The following is a 19,771-nucleotide window of genomic DNA, read 5'->3' as shown; positions in this document are numbered from 1 at the left end:
AAGCACCTAGGGATGTTTTTCTTCATTAAAAGGTGCTATATAAGTGCAAGTTATTGTTGATATTGGCATTCATTCATGTCCTAACTAGCACCCAGCAGAGGACCTTATCCCCTGAACTGAGGGTGTGCTGTATTATTGGAATTATCATATTTTGGATGAGACGTTAAACCAAGTCCATGTCTGCCTGCTGAGATGATGTAAAATATCACATGGCACCATTCCAAAAGCAGGGGGTTCTCCTGGTGTTGTGACTAACGTTCCTCCCTTTACCTCACCTGTTTTTGGTGATGTTGGTTGTCATTCATTTGTTTGCTTTTCCCTCAAACATCTACCAAATTTTGTTGTCATTTTCAGGCTCTTCTTCCATTTCATGTCTGGAGTTTTAAAAAGTCTTTGTTTTTTAAAAAAAATTTGCAGACGTAAAAGACTTAAATCTGAAGAATGACCTAAAAAGCCAGCAGAGCTTTGAACAGACTACTGACGCATTATAGGTTCTTTCTGAATGGATGCTGATGGAAGAGAGCTCCAGAATATAGCTTTATTTATGTGCTCCAGTAGTTTTCTAGCTTCCAGCACCTACATCACACAATGCATGTAAGGGCATCCCTAAAGCAATACCAATGCATCCTGGGATCCGTTTTTTTGATGCCAAATTCATTCAAGGGAAAACTGTCCTGAAGAATTTGCACCAGTGAGTAGCTCATGATCTCTATGCAGTCGCCACTAGAATGGAAGGTTAGCAGGGTTCACAATTTAAAGCTTCAGAGGGACAATTCTCTGGGATTTATTAGATCACTTTAGTGCAAAACAAAAATAGACTGAAATTCAAACTTACTCAAGCTCATCTCAAATATCACTGCCACATACCTCAGTTCTCATTTTTACAACAGGGTTTAGACAAGCCCAGTTTCTTACATTACAAGTGACTACACTTCAAAAGTAATTCATTGGCTGTAAAGCGCTTTGAGGTCATGAAAGATGCTATATAAATACAAGTCTTTCTTTCTTTCATTCATGAATCACCAACTGGAAGGTAAAAGTTTTACTCTGGAAGGAATAAGGAAAGATCACTGGGACAATTCCGTTAATACAATTCAGTCAGATGTTCGAAAGTTGGAAATTTTTAACAGACAACCAAAATTATTTGATATGGAAATTTTTAGCAGACAGCCAAAAGGCAGCAAAATTAAAATTACACTCCTTCACAAATGAAAGAATGTAGATGGAGGTAAAAGAACACCACCTAATGAAGTCCAGCATAGTTTTCTTTCCAAAATTTATACTCTCATAAATGCAGTTTAATGCAATTGCTGCATGCATATGTTTGCCAGAACTTTTGGACCTGACATTGAGGCTCATAAAAGTGTCTTTAACCTTAAAAATAATTGAGAATTGTCATTTAGTTTTACTGTGCCTTAAAGTTCTTTGCTTGCTGTCTTGACTTGTAGTGCTATTCCAAATACAAACTGATTTTTACTAACTTTCTCTGAACTTATCCAGTTTTTTTGGGGTCCAATTTTCTTTTTTTTGTCACTAAATATAGAAAATACCCAAAAAAAAGGATTTTTAAATTGGCAATAAAAACAGACTTTAATGATCCTTACCTATTGCTCATCAAATTCCTTGTAAGTCAAATATTACAGTGGTATTGTAGCTGTCTAAACAGTGCAATATGCAACAATCATCAGTCAACGCTTGTGGACTGCTTAAGTCATTCTAAATTCCATTCTCAGCTTTGCCATTGTGGGAAAAGAGGACTCTAGCATGGTTTGAAAATTGATAAATTTGGGAAGTGCTACATGGTGTATGGTACAGACCAAAGGGAAAATATCAATTTTAAGAAAATACTGGTATTGTGCAGTGATATTAGTTAAAACTACAATAAATGCTGACACTAGCATGGGTGGGGTGAGGTAGGGAAAGAGTGCAATTATTCAGTACTGGGATGCAGGTTCCACCGAGTTACCAGTTTCAACTGTGCTGCTATGAGGAGACACTGGACAGAAACCAAGCACCGCCTCATAGCAAAGGAAGGAAAATTGGAGAGAGATTGGTTAACAATGGTATTGACAGGAAGCAGGACACTACTCTGTGCCATCAGGAATTATAGGGTACAATTCCCCCCACCTGAAAACAAAGTGTTCAGAGAAATACTGAGCGCTAAGAAATCCACCACAGGCATTTTACACAAGTCAATCAAGTGACAAAGAACTGGAAACTACCAGAATACAGTCAGATGTCTGAAAAAAACTTTGATTTTTTAAAACATACTTCTTACATGTCGTAAACTAATACTTTTAAGTCGCTGTGTATGTGCACACTGGAGTACGATTATTATGTTAACACAAGCTAAATAAACATTCAGCGGGCATGATTTATTCTGGAGTAAATGCAGTGCTAACACTTTATTACAAATCTGAAAATTGTATAGGGAGGGATAAAATATTCAGCTTGTAAGCCTGAATTAAAAATTAAACCCATTAACAATAACCTTGGAACCAGCTCCCTTTATTTTCCAGTCTGTATCTGAAAGGCATTCTATATGCACAAGTCATGTGGAAGTAATTCACACTGGCAAGACATAATTTTGAATATTGGCAGCTGGCACAGCTTCTGGGACTTCAATTCAACATCCTGCCTACATTAAATATTTAAATTCCCTTCATCTACAAAGTCCCCTTTTTGCCTATTGTTACTTTCTTGGTCTGAGAAACAAACAGGCAAAAAAAAAATGCATGCAGGTGACCAGCAAGTAATTACCATATACAATAGATCACATATTTGTAGATACAACAAAAAGTATCACGTGAAAGAGGAAATGTATTGAGAAGAAAACAAATATCTAACTGTACATTATATTGATCTCCAGTACAGTATATTTTAATAAAATTATAGATAACATTGGGGATTTTGTTTGTTCAGCTGAACTTTAAACTTGGATCTGGTCAAGGATCGTAAGTTAGAGCAAATGCTATTACTGTACTGCAGGACACTTAATTTTCCTTTACGGTAGTTTATGTCCAGTGTTTAAGAAGTGTTCTAGTGTTCAGAGGGAGCACAGAGATATTTAAGTCGGAGCATTGGCTCTAAAGCGGCATTGAATTTGTATTTAAACTAATAACTTAATCCACAGGATCCCATAAAAAATGTAAAGAAAAAACTTAAATGATCCTAAGTTTTTAGCTATAACAAGTGTTCACTCAACATTACTCATCTACCTAAATTAATTTTTCTCCATCCAACCATAACTTGGAAACACTTTGCATGTTGACTATGAATTTTTTTTAAAAATCTCTATATTGTAGAAATTCATTTTCTAGGTGACACAGAAGCTTGCAAACTGCAAAATGGTCACAGGTTTGAGTACCAGGGCTGCCTGTCAACTTGAACTTACTTCATATAAGTTTTATCAATTCTCATGTTATTCAGCAAATATGCAAGAATGATAATTATTAATACTCAAGAACTGACAGTCTGTGACTCATTACCATACCCTCTTGACATGCAAGAATTTTTTTTTAAATTTGCTGATCTAAAAAAAACTAGTTTCTGATTTTAAAGACCTAGACCCTGAAATTTTGTCAAAGAAATTTCAGATGAACATCTTGCATGTTTGTACACTGGTATTTAACAGCATAATTTCAGTGCCCCACGGTGTAATCAAATGTCAAAAGAACATGTTGAATATTATGAAGAATAGATCCTAGATGCATAGAATATTACTCAAGGCAAAGAAAACTTGCAGAATATTTTGATAAAAAGTTAAAGATTTCTGTTAAAATCTGCTTGTTATTTTGTTTCTGGTAGCAGAAGTTTCAGCTATGGAATGATAAATAAAATCATATTATAAATAAAATTACAAATTGTGACTTTTCTAGGTTACCAAGTTTATTTATATTGGGTAAAGCTGATAATTGTTTTGAGAATAACTGTGAGCTATTTTAAGGCAAGCTGAGTGATTATTTGGGGGAGGCTGAACCAGCCAGCATTCTGAAAACAGTGATTTTGAAAAGTAGAGGGAAGAATCACAAAAATACAAGCTGCTAAATGTGATAATGAAAGCACAACTGATGTCTGTGTAAATAAAGTCAACGCAAATGATTATAAAATTATATTGGAACATTAAATCCATTTTGATGTGGAGGGTGGTTGGCGGTTGGCAGTGGAATTATTAAGATAAAGATGCAGGGGAAAGAAAACAAATACAGGTTTTTCACTGGCCCTGGTTATACCTCTGTTTCCTTCATTCCCCTTACACCTTCTTTACTGACTATATAATTGCAGAATGATTGAGGAAGATGAGGTGCAAAAATTATTTCCATTCTTCGTAGAACAGTCCCAGAATTCGAGGCACACACTTTATCATCAGGAAACTTGCCTTCTACACAGAGATGTGTCCGACTAACCATTAGCCTCATCAGGAGTTGATTGGACCAAGTCAAACCCAGAGCTGGTAACACTTTTTTATCTATTAAGCTGCAGAACAACAGAGTATCAGATACCAAACACTGCAATGTAATCACCACATTTATAAAATACAGCTCCCCCTTTCAAAGGATCCTATGCAACATTCTGCACAATCTGTTGAACATTGTGTACTTTACAAACCAAATAGATTTCATTCTTCAAACAAAGCTACTTATATAAACTCAAATATGAGTAACTTCGGTCTGATAGGAAAGTTTTTTTCTTCTTCATTTGATTATTAAGCAGACCATTAAGAGGTCCTGCAAAGCAAGTAAAATGGACAAGGAGCATGGATGATTATCCCCCCCCCCCCCACCGCTCTGTTTGTGCAGAAGTCACTCATCTGTGCTTCATCCCTTACTTTGTTGGTTTGGCTGAAATCAGGAACTCAGAAAAGAGTGGGCACAAATGCATGCCTTCCTACTCTGTGGCACAGCTTGTTGATACACAAATTTGCTGTGCTACTGAGCACCTCAAAGTTACATTTCTAGTGAAAAATAACACATTATTCTACAATACACTGGTAAATATGGAACAATTTCAACAACTTACAATTGTATAAACGCTTTTAATGTAGCAAAATTTTAGCCAGACATGAGCAGGAGAAAGAGAGAAAATAGATGAAACGCCCAGAAGCATGATTGAAGACTCAGATTTAAAGGAGGCTTTTGAAGGGGGAATGGAAGAAATTAGCAAGACAGACAGTTTAAGAAGTACCACAGTACGGGGCAAGATGACCGAAAGCTTGGACAACGATAGAGCAGAGGGATCGGGACGGGGGAATGGATTGTACACCAGAGTTGGGAGAATGGAGGGCGAGCATGGATTTAGGGCTGGAGGAGACTGTAGAGATTGGATGGAGTGTGGTCATGGAATGATTTGTAAATGAGAACAAAAATTTTGAAGTTGATATGCTGAAGCCGATACAAGTTGGCAAGGACAATGGCAAAAGGTGAGCGGGACTTGGCAAGGAACAAGATATGGACAGAAGAGTTCTGGATAAGTTGGGGTTTATGTAAGGTGAAGTTTGGGGGATCTGTGATGAGTCTTTTACAAAAGTTAAGTCTGGAGGTGACAGGCATGAATGAGGGTTTCAGCTGCAGTAGGGGAGAGGTAGGGATGGAGACAGGTGATATCACACAGGTGAAAGTAGGTTGTCTTAGTGATGGATTGGGTGTGGGATTTGAAGCTCAGTTAAGGGTTCATTGAGCAAGATATGCAGCTTGCACACTGCTGGATTGAGCTTGAGCTGGCATCCAGGAAGGAGGAATGGGCTTAGTGGCTAAGGTGTGGAGTTTCTAACACAAACTGAACAGAATGGTTGGCTTTGGTCTTGCTGATCTTGGGCTCATACAAAACTTGATATTGGGTAAGCACTGAGGCAGCAACAGCTGTGAAATCAAGGGTAGGAATGGAAAGATAAAGCTGGGCATGGTCGGCATACTGACGACAGCTGCCTCTTGGTAACATTATCTGTAAGTTCCACACTTACAGATAATGTTGCCATGGGACACCATATAGATGAAGAATAGGAAGGAGCCAAAGATGGAACTCAGGGATGACCATTTGATCATGGAAGAGTTCACTGCAGGAGATGTGGTAGCTGCATTGAGATAGGTCGGAATGGAACCATGTGAGGGCAGTGCATGGAAAAAAAGCATTGGAGGAAGATAATACAATCAACTACATTGAAAGGCACAGGGAGTTCAAGGAGGCATAACTCACCATGGTCACCATCACACAGAATGTTGTTAATGATTTTGACTAGAAGAGTCTCAGTGGTATGGGTGGAACAGAATTCAGATTGAAGGGATAATATGACTATAATTTTTTTAAATTAGAGTCAAAAAGTGATTTTAGCAGTATTCCCTTGAAAGGATCGGAAATTCTAAAAGCGGTATTGTACAGAAACCAAGTAGAAATAAGTTTAGACTGTGGTGGGACTCCAATCCCACTAACAGTTACTTTAGTTATCTCTCACTGCTAGCTCTAATTATACTGTTCCTTCAACAAAGGAGAGGCAAGTGACCTGATCCCAAGCCTCTGCTAATGACATTCTTCATTCAGGCACGAGGAGATATGCAACCTGGGATGACTTGCCTGACAATTGTTCCTCCATCCTAAAAAATACCTGGCCTAGTTCTTCAATCCTTCTATATCTTCTCCCCATTTTCTCCACAATGGTTGAGATGTGTACATGTGCACAAATCACTAAATGTTAGTGCACAGGTGGAACAAGTAATCAAAAAGGCTAATGGAATGTTGGCCTTTATCTCATGGGAGTTGGAATGCAAAGGGAAGGAAGTTATGCTTCATTTGTATGAAGCCTTGGTCAGGCCCTGTCTGGAATATTGATGTGGAGATGCCGGTGATGGACTGGGGTTGACAATTGTAAACAATTTTACAACACCAAGTTATAGTCCAACAATTTTATTTTAAAATTCACAAGCTTTCGGAGGCTTCCTCCTTCCTCACATTCACCTGAGGAAGGAGGAAGCCTCCGAAAGCTTGTGAATTTTAAAATAAAATTGTTGGACTATAACTTGGTGTTGTAAAATTGTTTACAATTGGAATATTGAGTTCAGTTTTGGGCACCGCATCTCAGGATGGATATATTGACCATGGAGGGGGTATGGTGGAGATTCACCAAAACGATACCAGGGCTTAATGGGTTAAATTATGAAGACAGGTTGCATAAACTCGGCTTTATTGTCTCGAGTTACGAAGGCTGAGGGGGTGATCTAATTGAGGTGTTAAAATGATAAAGGGATTCGATAGGGTAGTTACAGAGAAACTATTTCCTCTGGTGGGAGAATCCAGAACAAGGGGGCATAATCTTAAAGTTAGAGCTAGGCTATTTCGGAGTGAAATCAGGAAGCACTTTTTCCACACAAAGGGTAGTGGAAATTTGGAATTCCCTCCCCAAAATGCTGTGGATGCTGGGTCAATTGAAATATTCAAGACTGAGACTGACAGATTTTTATTTGGTAAGCATATCAAGGGATATGGATGAGAGGCGAGTTAATGGATTTGACATTTGTTATAGATCAGCCATGATCTAATTGAATGGCAGAATGGGCTCGAGGGGGTGAATGGCATACTCCGGTTCCTATGCATATGAGAAATCATAGTTGTAATAATGTGTCTTCGCACTCCATGGCACAACATGTTGGAGCATCAACAAGCAGGTGATAATTTTTCAAATTAATCTCTCTCTTCTGTTCTAAATGTCAACAAAAACGTGTTTAAAGTATATAAGTGGTTTCAAGTATTCAGAGAACCAGCTTTAAGTGAGTTTAAAGGAATGCCAGCTATTACCTATATTCACTCTAATTGGCTAACTTTCATATCAACCTGTCTGTACGGTTAATTTCTCACAATGTGCAAAAATAATTCATGATTTAATTTGCAAATTTTTTAAATTGTAAATAATAGTAGACATTTAGCAAACAAATTATACCTACCCAAAATTACTCTGAGCCAAATGAGAGTCACTTACTGCATCTGCCACCTGTAAGAAATGAGCAGAAAAATACTTCAGTAGTTAATTTCTGTTGAATCACCCTAATCCCTCTGGTTCATATACATTTTGTATCCAATTTACTTTACGGGGTCACCATTGATGGCAAGAGAGCTGTTGGAGATTGTTTACTTTACAAGCCAAAGTACCACCAGTGCTGTTGGAAGCTCCAAGGCTCCCCATGAGGGGCACCCTGCAACATTTGACCACTGGATGCCACCAGTGGCTCTAAGGTTGGGTTCGGCCCCAGACTTGTCCTCTTTATTACCCCCCTACCCTTTGAGGGAATACAGCCTAGACTCTGCTCACTGCTTCCGCTGGACGAGGTCAGGAACTGACTACTTATCCTTTCATGCTTGATTTTCTTGACATAAATTATTGGCTCCATAATATTATGGCATCAAGTAAACAAATCTGTTGTGATGGATTAATGATTAAACAGCTGCTAAACAATTGTAATTTTTTTTTATTATTGAAAAGACTGTCGCAGTTTCAGAGCTTAGCCCAGATAGTAATCACAGTAGTTTTTAATCTACGTTTTATTACATCCATCTCATCTAAAAATGTAACAAACAGCAATAAATTTCAGAATCCTAAAACATGTTCTGCAAAGACTACCTGCTGTATATTAACAAACATAGCCTGTTGCCTTGTGTATTTAGTGTTTATATATTTTTTTTGAATTGAAAGGCCGGCATTTATTGCCCTGAGGAGGTGGTGGTGAGTCGCCTTCTTGAACCGCTGCAGTCCGTGTGGTGAAGGTTCTCCTACAATGCTGTTAGGTAGGGAGTTCCAGGATTTTGACCCAGTGACAATAAAGAAACAGCATTATATGTCCAAGTCAGAATCGTGTGTAACTTGGAGGAGAACTTGAAGGTGGTGCTGTTCCTATGCACCTGTTGCCCTTGTCCTTCTAGGCGGTGGAGGTCACAGGTTTGGGAGGTGCAAGAATCCCAAAGTGTGTATCCAAGTGTTTAAACAACAACACGCATTATGTGTTAGTTTGGAAAGCCATACCTGATTGACACAGATGATGGGGCTACTGAACCTATGACTGAGATGATGGAGCGTGGCTCCAAATTTTTGAAGACATTTAGCCTTGGCAATGGAATCACTGGCTCCAAATTCGCATCTGAATAAAGCTGCAACTGAATCAATCACCACCAGACGTATCAAACCTCGTGACAGTAATATCGGTAACCTTTTACTAATACAGTGATTCAAGGATTCCTATCAAAAACAAACAAAAAAGGTAGAAAATCCAGACAGACTAAATTTACTCAAACATTATTGATTTAGTTACAGCTTTACATGCACATCAAAAATAAAATAATCACCTACATGCACATTATACACTTCAGTTGCAGAAACATCATGGTAGCAATTTTATATCCAATTATTTTATTAAGAGGTTTACTGCAGGGCACAGTTCTTTTAACTCTTTGCCATCACCAATTTCAACTGCTCCAATACAAATCAATGGAGGTTTCGGTGAATAAAGAAGTAGTCTGGTGACACTAAAGAGCTGAGACTGGAATTATATTTAAAATGTTTGCAGAAGACGTAGAACAAGATAATTCCAGACAATGAAGCCAACGGGGATGATTGGAAGCAATTTAATAATTTGTTGACCCTATGAGTTCTATGTTAAACTGAATCCAGCACAGATTCAATTCTGAAGAAGTCCTAGCAAAGTACACACTCCAGAATTACACTGGTATTCAATCTAACTTATCTAGCTGGAGATTCCTGTTTCCAGAGTCACACTGGGTCAAGGGCAGTGTAAAACAACCGTGTACTTTTTCCAGAAACAGGCCTGGTTAATTAGTAATGGAAAGCCCAACTTTGTAGCAATAGCTGTATCATCATTACAACTCTGTCACCCTAAAGCAGATATGTACGTATTAGCTACCTTGAATCGTCTGCCCCATTGCAAGAATTAGTAAAAAGGGAGCAACTCAAATAGTTCAATTGAATCAATTTGAAGACTAACATGATCAAGATTTAAATTAAAATTAGATTCACTTTAGTTAGATTCCCACGAGGGGGAAAGGAAGGGCATCCAAAGCTAGAGCTCCCTGGATGACTAAAGATATAGAGATTAAAATGAAACCGAAAAGGGAGGCTTATGATAAATGTCGGGTTCACAATTCAGTAGAGAACCAAGCTGAATACAAAAAGTACAGGGGAGAACTGAAAAAGGATATAAGAGGGGAAAAGAGAGAGTAGGAATATAGATTAGCGGGTACCATAAAAGAGAACCCAAAAGTCTTTTTAGTAAAAGGGTAGTCAAAGGAAGGATGGGGCCGATTAGGGACCAAAAAGGAGATCTTCTTGTGCAGGCAGAGGGCATGGCTGAGGTTCTAAATGAGTACTTTGCATCTGTCATCACTAAAGAAGAGGATGCTGCCAATGTCACAGTAAAAGAGGAGGCAGTAGAGATATTGGATAGGATAAAAATAGATAAAGAGGAGGTACTTAAAAGGTTGGCAGTATTCAAAGTAGAAAAGTCACCCGGTCCGGATGGGATGCATCCTAGGTTGCTGAGGGAAGTACGGGTGGAAATTGTGGTGGCTCTGGCCACAATCTTCCAATCCTCCTAAGAAAGGAGAGTGGTACCAGGGGACTGGAGGATTGCAAAAGTTACACCCCTGTTCAAAAAAGGGGAGGGGGATAAGCCCGGCAACTACAGGCCAGTCAGCCTAACGTCAGTGGTGGGGAAACTTTTAGACATTAATCTGGGACAAAATTAATTGGCACTTGGAAAAATATGGGTTAATAAATGAAAGCCAGCACGGATTTGTTAACTGCAAATCATGTTTGACTAACTTGATTATGAGTTCTTTGATGAAGTAATGGAGATGGTTGATGAGGGTAGTGCGGTTGATGTTGTGCATATGGACTTTCAAAAGGCGTTTGATAAAGTACCACAAAATAGACTTGTTAGCAAAATTGAAGCCCGTGGGATTAAAGGGGCAGTTGCTGCATGGATACGAAATTGGCTAAGGGATAGAAAGCAGAGAGTAGTGGTGAACAGTTGTTTTTCAGACTGGAGGGAAGTGTGCAGTGGTGTCCTCCAAGGGTTGGTGTTGGGACCACTGCTCTTTTCGATATGTATTAATGACCTGGACTTGGGTATACAGTGCATAATTTCGAAGTTTGCAGATGACACGAAACTCGGAAATGTAGTAAACAGTGAGGAGGATAGTAACAGACAGGTGAAATGGGCAGACATATGGCAGATGAAATTTAATGCAGAGAAGTGTGAAGTGATTCATTTTGGTAGGTAGAATAAGGAGAGGCAACAGAAACTAAATGGTAGAATTTTAAAGGGGGTACAGGAACAGTGAGACCCGGGGGTGTACATACACAAGTATTTGAAGGTGGCAGGACAAGATAAGAAGGCAGTTAAAAAGGTATTCGGGATCCGTGGCTTTATAAATAGGGGCGGTAGAGTTCAAAAGCCCCATCTGGGTATTTTGTTCAATTCTGGGCACCACACTTTAGGAAGGATGTCAAGGCCTTAGAGAGGGTGCAGAGGAGATTTACTAGAATAGTACCAAGGATGAAAGACTTCAGTTACGTGGTGAGACTGGAGAATCTGGGGTTGTTCTCCTTAGAACAGAGAAGGTTAAGGGGAGATTTGATAGTGTTCAAAATCCTGAACGGTTTTGACAGAGTAAATAAGGAGAAACTGTTTCCAGTGGCAGAAGGGTCTGTAACCAGAGGACACAGATTTAAGGTGATCGGCAAAAGAGCCAGAGGCGACATGAGGAAATTTTTTTTTTTTTACGTAGCAAGGTGGAATGATCTGGAATGCACTGCCTGAAAGGGTGGTGGAAGCAGATTCAATAGTAACTTTCAAAAGGGAATTGGATAAATACTTGAAGGGAAAAAATTTACAGAGCTAAGGGGAAAGAGCAGGGGAATGGGACTAGTTGGATAGCTCTTTCAGAGAGCCGGCAGAGGCATGATGGGCCGAATGGCCTCCACCTGTGCTGTACCTACTACGATACATGGAGTAGTTGAGGTGAATAGCATAGATGCATTTAAGGGAAAGCTAGATAAGTACAGGAGGGTAAAAGGAATAGTAAGATATGCTGATAGGGTTAGATGAAGTAGGGCGGGAGGAAGCGGGAGGAAACACCGGCATAAACCAGTTGGGTCGAATGGCCTGTTTCTGTGCTATTTCATTCTATGATTCTGTGAAAGCTTACACTGGAGTAAATGAACTTGTTTTGTACTTTAAATCCACAGAAAAGAATCATTTTTAAAAGTCAGGACATTTCTGTACTCATTTTCATGGATTATTTTTTAAAAATTGTAGAATTTTGCAATCCATGCGCCTTTCTTCACAAGTGCAAATTGTAATTAGTAACCTGTTCATTTCCTTACTAAATAGTAACTGCTAGTGTATCATACTTTAAACTACTGTTATTACAGTAAACAGATTTCTTCAAAATAACCTTTATTTGCACTGCAGAATTCTTTATATGGGCTTCTTTTTTGTGCATGGATTATTTTATAGACAAAGGAACTACTTGTTGATGTTGGACTCACCACATCTGCAACATGTTCAATAAAGATGTTATTACCAAACTTAATGTTGTTGACAATGTCAGCGGGTATATCAGATCTTAACATGGACTGAAGGGCAATCAATTGCTGTAATCGTTTATTTGGAAAAGTATCCTCTGTACAAATATACACAGCTCCTAGAAAGATAAGAGGTTCAAAAAGTTCAAAAGGGGTAGGCGAAAAAAAGCAAACTACTGGACATTTCCCAAAAGTTCCCAAATGAAAACATGACGTGAAGAAAAATGAAAACAAAAACTGAAGGAGAAAAAGAAATTGGAAGATTGCCACTTCGAATCCGGACTTGGGAATGCAGAACTCGCAAATGGTTATATTTGACAGAATCATTTAAAAAAAAACTGAGTAGCACACACCTCACAATCATTTACTATTCCTGTGCTCTACAGCACTCCCAAGAGCTATGCACTACTAACTTCATTGGAAGTAGTAACTGTTAAAGTACATACTTTGAATATAAAAGTAACTTACCTTAGATAACCTCCCATTGGTTAGTATTAAATCATATAATGTATTTACTTTGGAATCTATATTTTAAGAATATGAGAATGTAAAAACAAGTAAAGGCCATTCATGTTTAAGGAACAAATATGACAATTTTCGATTTTTAATTTTTGTGTACCTCAAATTCATATTCCTTAAGAACATAAGGAATAGGAGCAGGAGTAGGCCATATGGCTCCTTGAGCCTGCTCCGCCATTCAATCAGATCATGGCTGATCCTCTACCTCAACTCCACTTTCCCGCCCGATCCCCATATCCCTTGATTCCCTTAGTGTCCAAATATCCAAACTCACTGAACAATTTCTCTTCAAATGCTTGACCAGGTCATCATCACCATACTAGGTGACAATCCATTCTACTAGCTCTATACTTGAAGAAATTATTTAAGTTTAGCTTGTGGTTCCTTTAGTCTGTAAACATGTTCCTCTCTACATCTATATTAACACTTCATTACTTTAAAAAATGAATCAAGTCTTTAAAAGGCAAAGAAAGTCTAGGGAGGGTACTTTTAGTTCAAAATACTGCCCTTTTAATAGAAGATAACATTTTTTTTAAATCTAAAAGTTCTAATAAAAAGTCAATTTTCTTGCCAATGTGAAGAATCTTGAATAGGCCGCTCTAGTGGCACCAATTACAGGAAGCACTCCCGTGAGTCCTGGAATAGCTCCATTACAAATGAGATGGAGACATGACTTCAAACCAACTGAGTCACTCTGGTGCTGCCGAATCCTGGAAATCATACTGCAGCTTGGAAAATCTATATTTCCAATCTGTAGTGTGGTTTTCTGTGGCTGGATGACCTGGAGCAGCACTCAGATTGATTTGAATTTAGGTCCTCCCATTGTGCAATGGAGCGGCTCTGAGATACTTCCCATGATTAACATAACTGGAATGGTCTAGTAGGAAGCCTCCTTGTCAGCAAGAAATTTGAAATCAAGAGTAATTTCTGGTCAGATCTAATCTTCCATACAAAGAGAATGTGTTGACTACATAACATCACTTTAAAAAAAAATCTTTGGAAATCTTGAAGATGTAATAATACTATTTAAAAGAAAATTATTTTCTTTCTTTACTCTTAAAAAAATATTTCCCCCTTTAATCCTTTTCACCCCAGAGAATAGATTTATCTTCCTTAGCCTCGCTTCATAGCTCAATAATCTAACTTGTACAAGGTTGAGTTGAAAGAGTAAACCAAATGGCTAAAACAGTGTTTTACCTGCTTCTTGTCCACCATAGCTACATGGGAACTGTATAGACAGACAGAGCTGCATGCAGATTTGAGTCTTCCCTGCTGAACTCTCACCAACAATCTCTGTAATTCCCATTAATGGAATTCCACCTCCAAGTAGCAAGTCCAGTACTGGGCAACCCAGGCTAAGTTTTTGGTTCTGGGTTGGAAAAGGACATTCTCCATTGTATATCTGTAGGGCTGGGGAAGAAACAACATACAATAAAAAGTTTATATTACTGTATGTGTAAAATGACAGTTTTTAATACATACAAATATTTGTTGGAAACAAAAGTTTAAACATAATTTACAGTTGAAAAACAATCTATACTTAATCAGAAGCGGGGTTATAAGCACTTAATATGATTACAACTATATATAGAATACATACATTGCAATATTTTATTTTTTATTCTCTTTCCCTCTTATACTTTAAAGCCATTTTTTGCTCTTTCTTGTTACTTTTATTGCCTTATTATCTAGCCAAGAGAACAGGCAGGAAAGCAGACAATCACTCTGCAATGGCTAATGTCACTCTCTGCATTGCCACTAGAAGGTGTGCAAGACTAAAAAATCAACTCACCAGCTAACGTTCCTTCCCTTGGTGCCTCCCAATCACCCATTTAAGCATGAACAAATTTGCATTTATAAAGAAAGAAATAACTTGCTTATGAGATCAGGAAGTCACTGCATCTAAATTGCAGACTTGAACCACTCTGTAGTGCAGTTTGTTAATATTCCAACATGCAGTGAACTCTTGGCTGCCTGGATTACAATAAATAATCCAGATTATTTATCCAACCTCATATCTCCACTATTTAGCCAGTTTGCCGCTGTTCACAGACAACAGCCCACTTCTCTCTCTTCAACCTCTTCCCTGACTCCAGAGGCACAGGAACCAAAGTCTCCCATGGAGTATTTGATGATCCCAGTCTATATCTGTTCCAAGGACCTCTGTAACCCCCAATCCCAAAGGAGTTAATCAACTGCTTTTACTGGGTGTCTGTCTACATATCCACTATTGTAGCAAAAAAAATCTAATCTTTTATTGAATGATTTTGGTTTCCTCCCTCATTTTCTTGCTTTCCCCTCCCATTTTCTTTCCTCGATCTTGAAGATGCTGACTCCTGCTGCAGTGTAATTTCACATGCACTGGCTGTCTACAAGCATCTCACCCAGCAGCTGTTCTTCATGTGTGAGCCTGCACAGTGAGTTTCAGGAGCCTATTCAACCACAAAGGTCAATACGGCTGAGCCCAATCCTTTTCCTACCTGACATCCACGCAGGGGTCACTGGGGAGCAGTCAGGATGGAGCACTTGCTGATTTTGCCCCACCCTTGCTTGGGGCAAAATCAGCAAGTCTCCATCCTGACTGAGCGCAGACTATGGATTGAACCTTGTATATACGCACACAGTGCATTTACCCACTAAGCTGTTAGGTGAGCCTTCCCAAGTTTTGTGCTTTCTAGTATAATAATCTACTTCTATTTACAAATATTATCCAAGTCTCGCAGCATTGTAAGCAAACCTAAATCACAACTCCCTCAATCTTCTTTTCTCCAATGAAGATAAACTCAACACCTCATAGCCAAGCTCTGGAATGGCCCTCACCACTCTCTGATGCATGAGGGTACATTCATAAAATGTGGAACATAAATTATATTTGCATTAAAGCCAAATTCTATAAAACTTAGTGCTTACCAATTTTTAAATGTAATAAATCATAAGATTCAAGCTGAAAATAATCACTCAAGAATGTGGGACATAAATAAGTGTTATGTGGAAAGTCTGTTCATCAAAAATATTTAGTTGAAGCCATCTAAATTACACAGAACTTTAAAAGGTCCATTATAAGACGTGGATATTTCAGAGTTTTATAAAGATGTGTTAATTACTTTTAAAACTTGTCTTCAAGGGTATTTTGGATGTTACATTGGTATATGATATGTGGAAAACTATAAAGACCAATGTGGAAAACTATAAAGACCACATTAATGTAGAAATACGTAAAACTATAAAGACCAATGTGGAAAACTATAAAGACCACATTAATGTAGAAATACGTGAACAGTTACTTGACCATAAAAGAGAACAGCATGATGGGTATTTGACCAATGTTAACTCCTTGACTCCCATACATAGGGTAGTTACAATTTCATACACACTCACAGAAAGACACAATTGTCCTTAGTATGTTGATAATTAAGTTGGCTGTGCAGGTGCTTGGTACTGTCTGGCCTTCCATCCCTCCCCCCTGTAGATAAGGACATGCTGGCTTATAAAATAATGAGAATACAGTTTTAAGAAAGGCCATGTAGCCTTGATACTGACTTCAGCCCTGTGATCAGCTAGCTTCGGAATTTAGGGAGGCAGGGTTCTCTCATGCCTGCAAAGCCTACGTGCCAAAGCAGGAATGAGCTATGGATGTCAGTTGGGTGGGTTCCCTATTTTTTGATTGACGAACCACTTGACCACTGAGAGTGTACATGTACGCCCATATTCAATGATAGACAGACATTACTGAATCAAGTGTATAAAAGATAACCGTTTCTTTGTTTGAATTGAAGTCGTAGTCTCAACCGTTGCTTGAGCTACCTTCCAACTTGTACAAGTTTCTTAATAAATTCTTACTTGTCTAAATTAAGTGTTTGAAGTTAATGCATTGTGTATAATAGGTAATTAAGTCTTCGACAGATATTCGATCCTGCAGCGATTTAGGTTGCACTCTTCCTTTTACACACCTGTTACCACTGGATCACTCTTTATTGCTGCTGCAACAGTTTTATGCAAATACTGCACATCAGGACTGGACAGTTTGGTGAGTCTCTGCAGATCTGGTCCCGAAAGACTCAAGATCTCCTTTATTGATTGGATGTTTGCTATGGGAAAAAAAAAAAATATTTTTTTAAATAAGCACTGCAGGACAAACATGATTGTGACAAATAGGACAGGAAACTGCCACTGTTTTGCCATTTGGTAAACACTCATGTCCAAATAGCTGCATATTCTGTATACAATAATGGGCGGCTGGCAGTAAATTTTCATTTATCAAAATAACTTTCAACTCTATCCCTTTTATTCAGTATAAAACAATTAAAATACCTATTAAATAAAACAGATATCTACCCACAGCAACTCTATAAAGATGCGTATGCGAATCCCCAACCAAATTTAGGCAGACGACCTGTTCCTCTGAAGAGGTTGGGGCTGCTCAAGTGTTACAGATTATCTCGCCGTCTGATTTTCTCTTCCCTTTCTCTCTCGGGGCATACCTCACGATCTGAAGCACCTCCCCAGATGTCCAGACTCAGACTGATAAGTGGCAATGAGGACTTCCAGCAGATAGCCTACATCCTACCATTGCACAATGAATGGAAACAGAGAGCAGTGGTGAACGGTTGTTTTTCAGACTGGAGGGAGGTATACAGTAGTGTTCCCCAGGGGTCGGTACTAGGACCACTGCTTTTCTTGATATATATTAATGACTTGGACTCGGGTGTACAGGGCACAATTTCAAAATTTGCAGATGACACAAAACATGGAAGTGTAGTGAACAGTGAGGAGGATAGTGATAGACTTCAAGAGGACATAGGCAGGCTGGTGGAATATGCGGACACGTCAGATGAAATTTAACGCAGAGAAGTGCAAAGTGATATATTTTGGTAGGAAGAACGAGTAAAGGCAATATAAACTAAAGGGTACAATTCGAAAAGGGGTACAGAAACAGAGAGATCTGGGGGTATATGTGCACAAATCATTGAAGGTGGTAGGGCAGATCGAGAAAGTGGTTAAAAAAGCATATGGGATCCTGGGCTTTATAAATAGAGGCATAGAGTACAAAAGCAAGGAAGTTACGTTGAACCTTTATAACCTATTTATGGTTCAGCCACAACTGGAGTATTGTGTCCAATTCTGGGCACCGCACTTTAGGAAGGATGTGAAGGCCTTAGAGAGGGTGCAGAAGAGATTTACTACATTGATTCCAGGGATGAGGGACTTTAGTTATGTGGATAGACTGGAGAAGCTGGGGTTGTTCTCCTTAGAGCAGAGAAGGTTGAGAGGAGATTTGACAGAGGTATTCAAAATCATGAAGGGTCCAGACAGAGTAGATAGAGAGAAACTGTTCCCATTAGCAGAAGAGTCAAGAACCAGAGGACTATAGATTTAAGATGATTGGCAAAAGAACCAAAGGCGACATGAGGAAAAACTTTTTTTACACAGCAAGTGGTTAGGATCTGGAATGCACTGCCTGAGGAGGAGGTGGAGGCAGATTCAATCAAGGCTTTCATAAAATTGGATAAATTCTTGAAGGGAAAAAATCTGCAGGGCTATGGGGAAAGGGCGGGGGAGTGGGACTAGCCAGATTGCTCTTGCAGAGAGCTGGCATGGACTCGATGGGCCAAATAGCCTCCTTCCATACTGTAGCCATCCTATGATATGGTACCACTGCTATCATTGTCACTGCTGGGTCCAATGGCAATTTCTTAGCCTCTGTTTCTCATAGATCGTGAATGTTGTTTGGCTAATTTTGACATTTACTCCTCCCAACTTCTCCTCATTCCTTCCCCCTGTCCCTCCCTTCCATCTCCTGCCTAAGGACAGTATTTATATTAGTCCCACACCACATATCTTCCCCATCGTACTCCCACTCTGACCGCTCTGTCTTTAGCCTTCTACACTGTTCCAGTTAAGCTCAACGCAAGCTTGAGGATCAGCACCGTATCTTTCTTTTAGGCACTTTGCAGCCCCCGGGCCTTAATATCGACTTTAATAACTTGAGACTTAACTTCAGCCACTTTGCCTGGTTTTCCTGTTTCCATTTCAGACCTCCCCTTCCCCCCCCCCAACACCACCTCAGCTATTCATATGTTCTGTGTCTATTAAATGTCTTTAATTTATTTTATTATGCTTCTTCCTATTGTCCCATGTTAACATCACTTCAGCCATCTCTTGCTTTCTATTTATGCACTTTTCAGGTTACCCTACTCTTGTGTTTTCCCCCACCTTCCCTTGTTCCTTTTCAAATGCTGCTCTGTAATGTTTTCCAGTTATGATGAGGGTTTACACCTCTAACATTACTAACCTCCTCTTACTTCTCTCCACTGATGTTACCTGACCTGTTCAGTGTTTCCAGCATTTTGTGTTTTTCGTTTCAGTTTTTACAGTATCGGCAGTTTCTTTTGTAAAATTCACTTACAAACTCACCTCTCCTAACAGCAGCCACCACTTTAGGACTCACGTCTAACTGATCCCAGTCCATTTCACGCCCCCCTCCATCAGTGATCCATTGACTTTAGATCTCCGCGCCCGAGCGATAACGGTTAGCGCGCGAGCCGGGTCACAGCAACCCTTCAACCTTCACCTTTCCCCCTGCCCCAGACAGCGCGCCCTGAGCGGGCGGTTCTACTCTTTAGGAAAAGCTAGCAAGTTCATAACATATCTTGCTAATAAATCAATCCC

General features: G+C 39.2%; 1 protein-coding gene across 1 annotated transcript; it reads right to left on the bottom strand.

Annotated features, from left to right (window-relative positions):
- Nucleotides 1-752: 752 nt before the first annotated feature.
- On the bottom strand, nt 753-19,653 carry xrcc3 (X-ray repair complementing defective repair in Chinese hamster cells 3). Its single transcript, XM_067991736.1, has 7 exons — nt 19,517-19,653; nt 17,053-17,190; nt 14,300-14,512; nt 12,548-12,702; nt 9,005-9,217; nt 7,932-7,978; nt 753-4,476 (listed from the first exon to the last, which is right to left on the bottom strand). The coding sequence occupies exons 1-7, from the start codon at nt 19,569-19,571 to the stop codon at nt 4,227-4,229; spliced, it is 1,071 nt and encodes a 356-aa protein (XP_067847837.1). The 5' UTR covers nt 19,572-19,653; the 3' UTR covers nt 753-4,226.
- Between the last annotated feature and the right edge of the window lie 118 nt (nt 19,654-19,771).

Source organism: Heptranchias perlo, chromosome 10, assembly GCF_035084215.1.
Source record: "Heptranchias perlo isolate sHepPer1 chromosome 10, sHepPer1.hap1, whole genome shotgun sequence".
Taxonomy (NCBI): domain Eukaryota; kingdom Metazoa; phylum Chordata; class Chondrichthyes; order Hexanchiformes; family Hexanchidae; genus Heptranchias; species Heptranchias perlo.
This window is presented reverse-complemented; position numbering and strand designations above follow the sequence as displayed.

Coding starts and splice junctions, on each gene's coding strand:
- xrcc3 (XM_067991736.1), bottom strand. CDS start 19,571: ATGGACTGGGATCAGTTAGACGTGAGTCCTAAAGTGGTGGCTGCTGTT. Junction 14,513..17,052: donor GAGTGATCCAGTGGTAACAG/GTGTGTAAAAGG, acceptor TTTCTTCCCCAG/CCCTACAGATATACAATGGA. Junction 7,979..9,004: donor CCATCATCTGTGTCAATCAG/GTATGGCTTTCC, acceptor CATTTCTTACAG/GTGGCAGATGCAGTAAGTGA.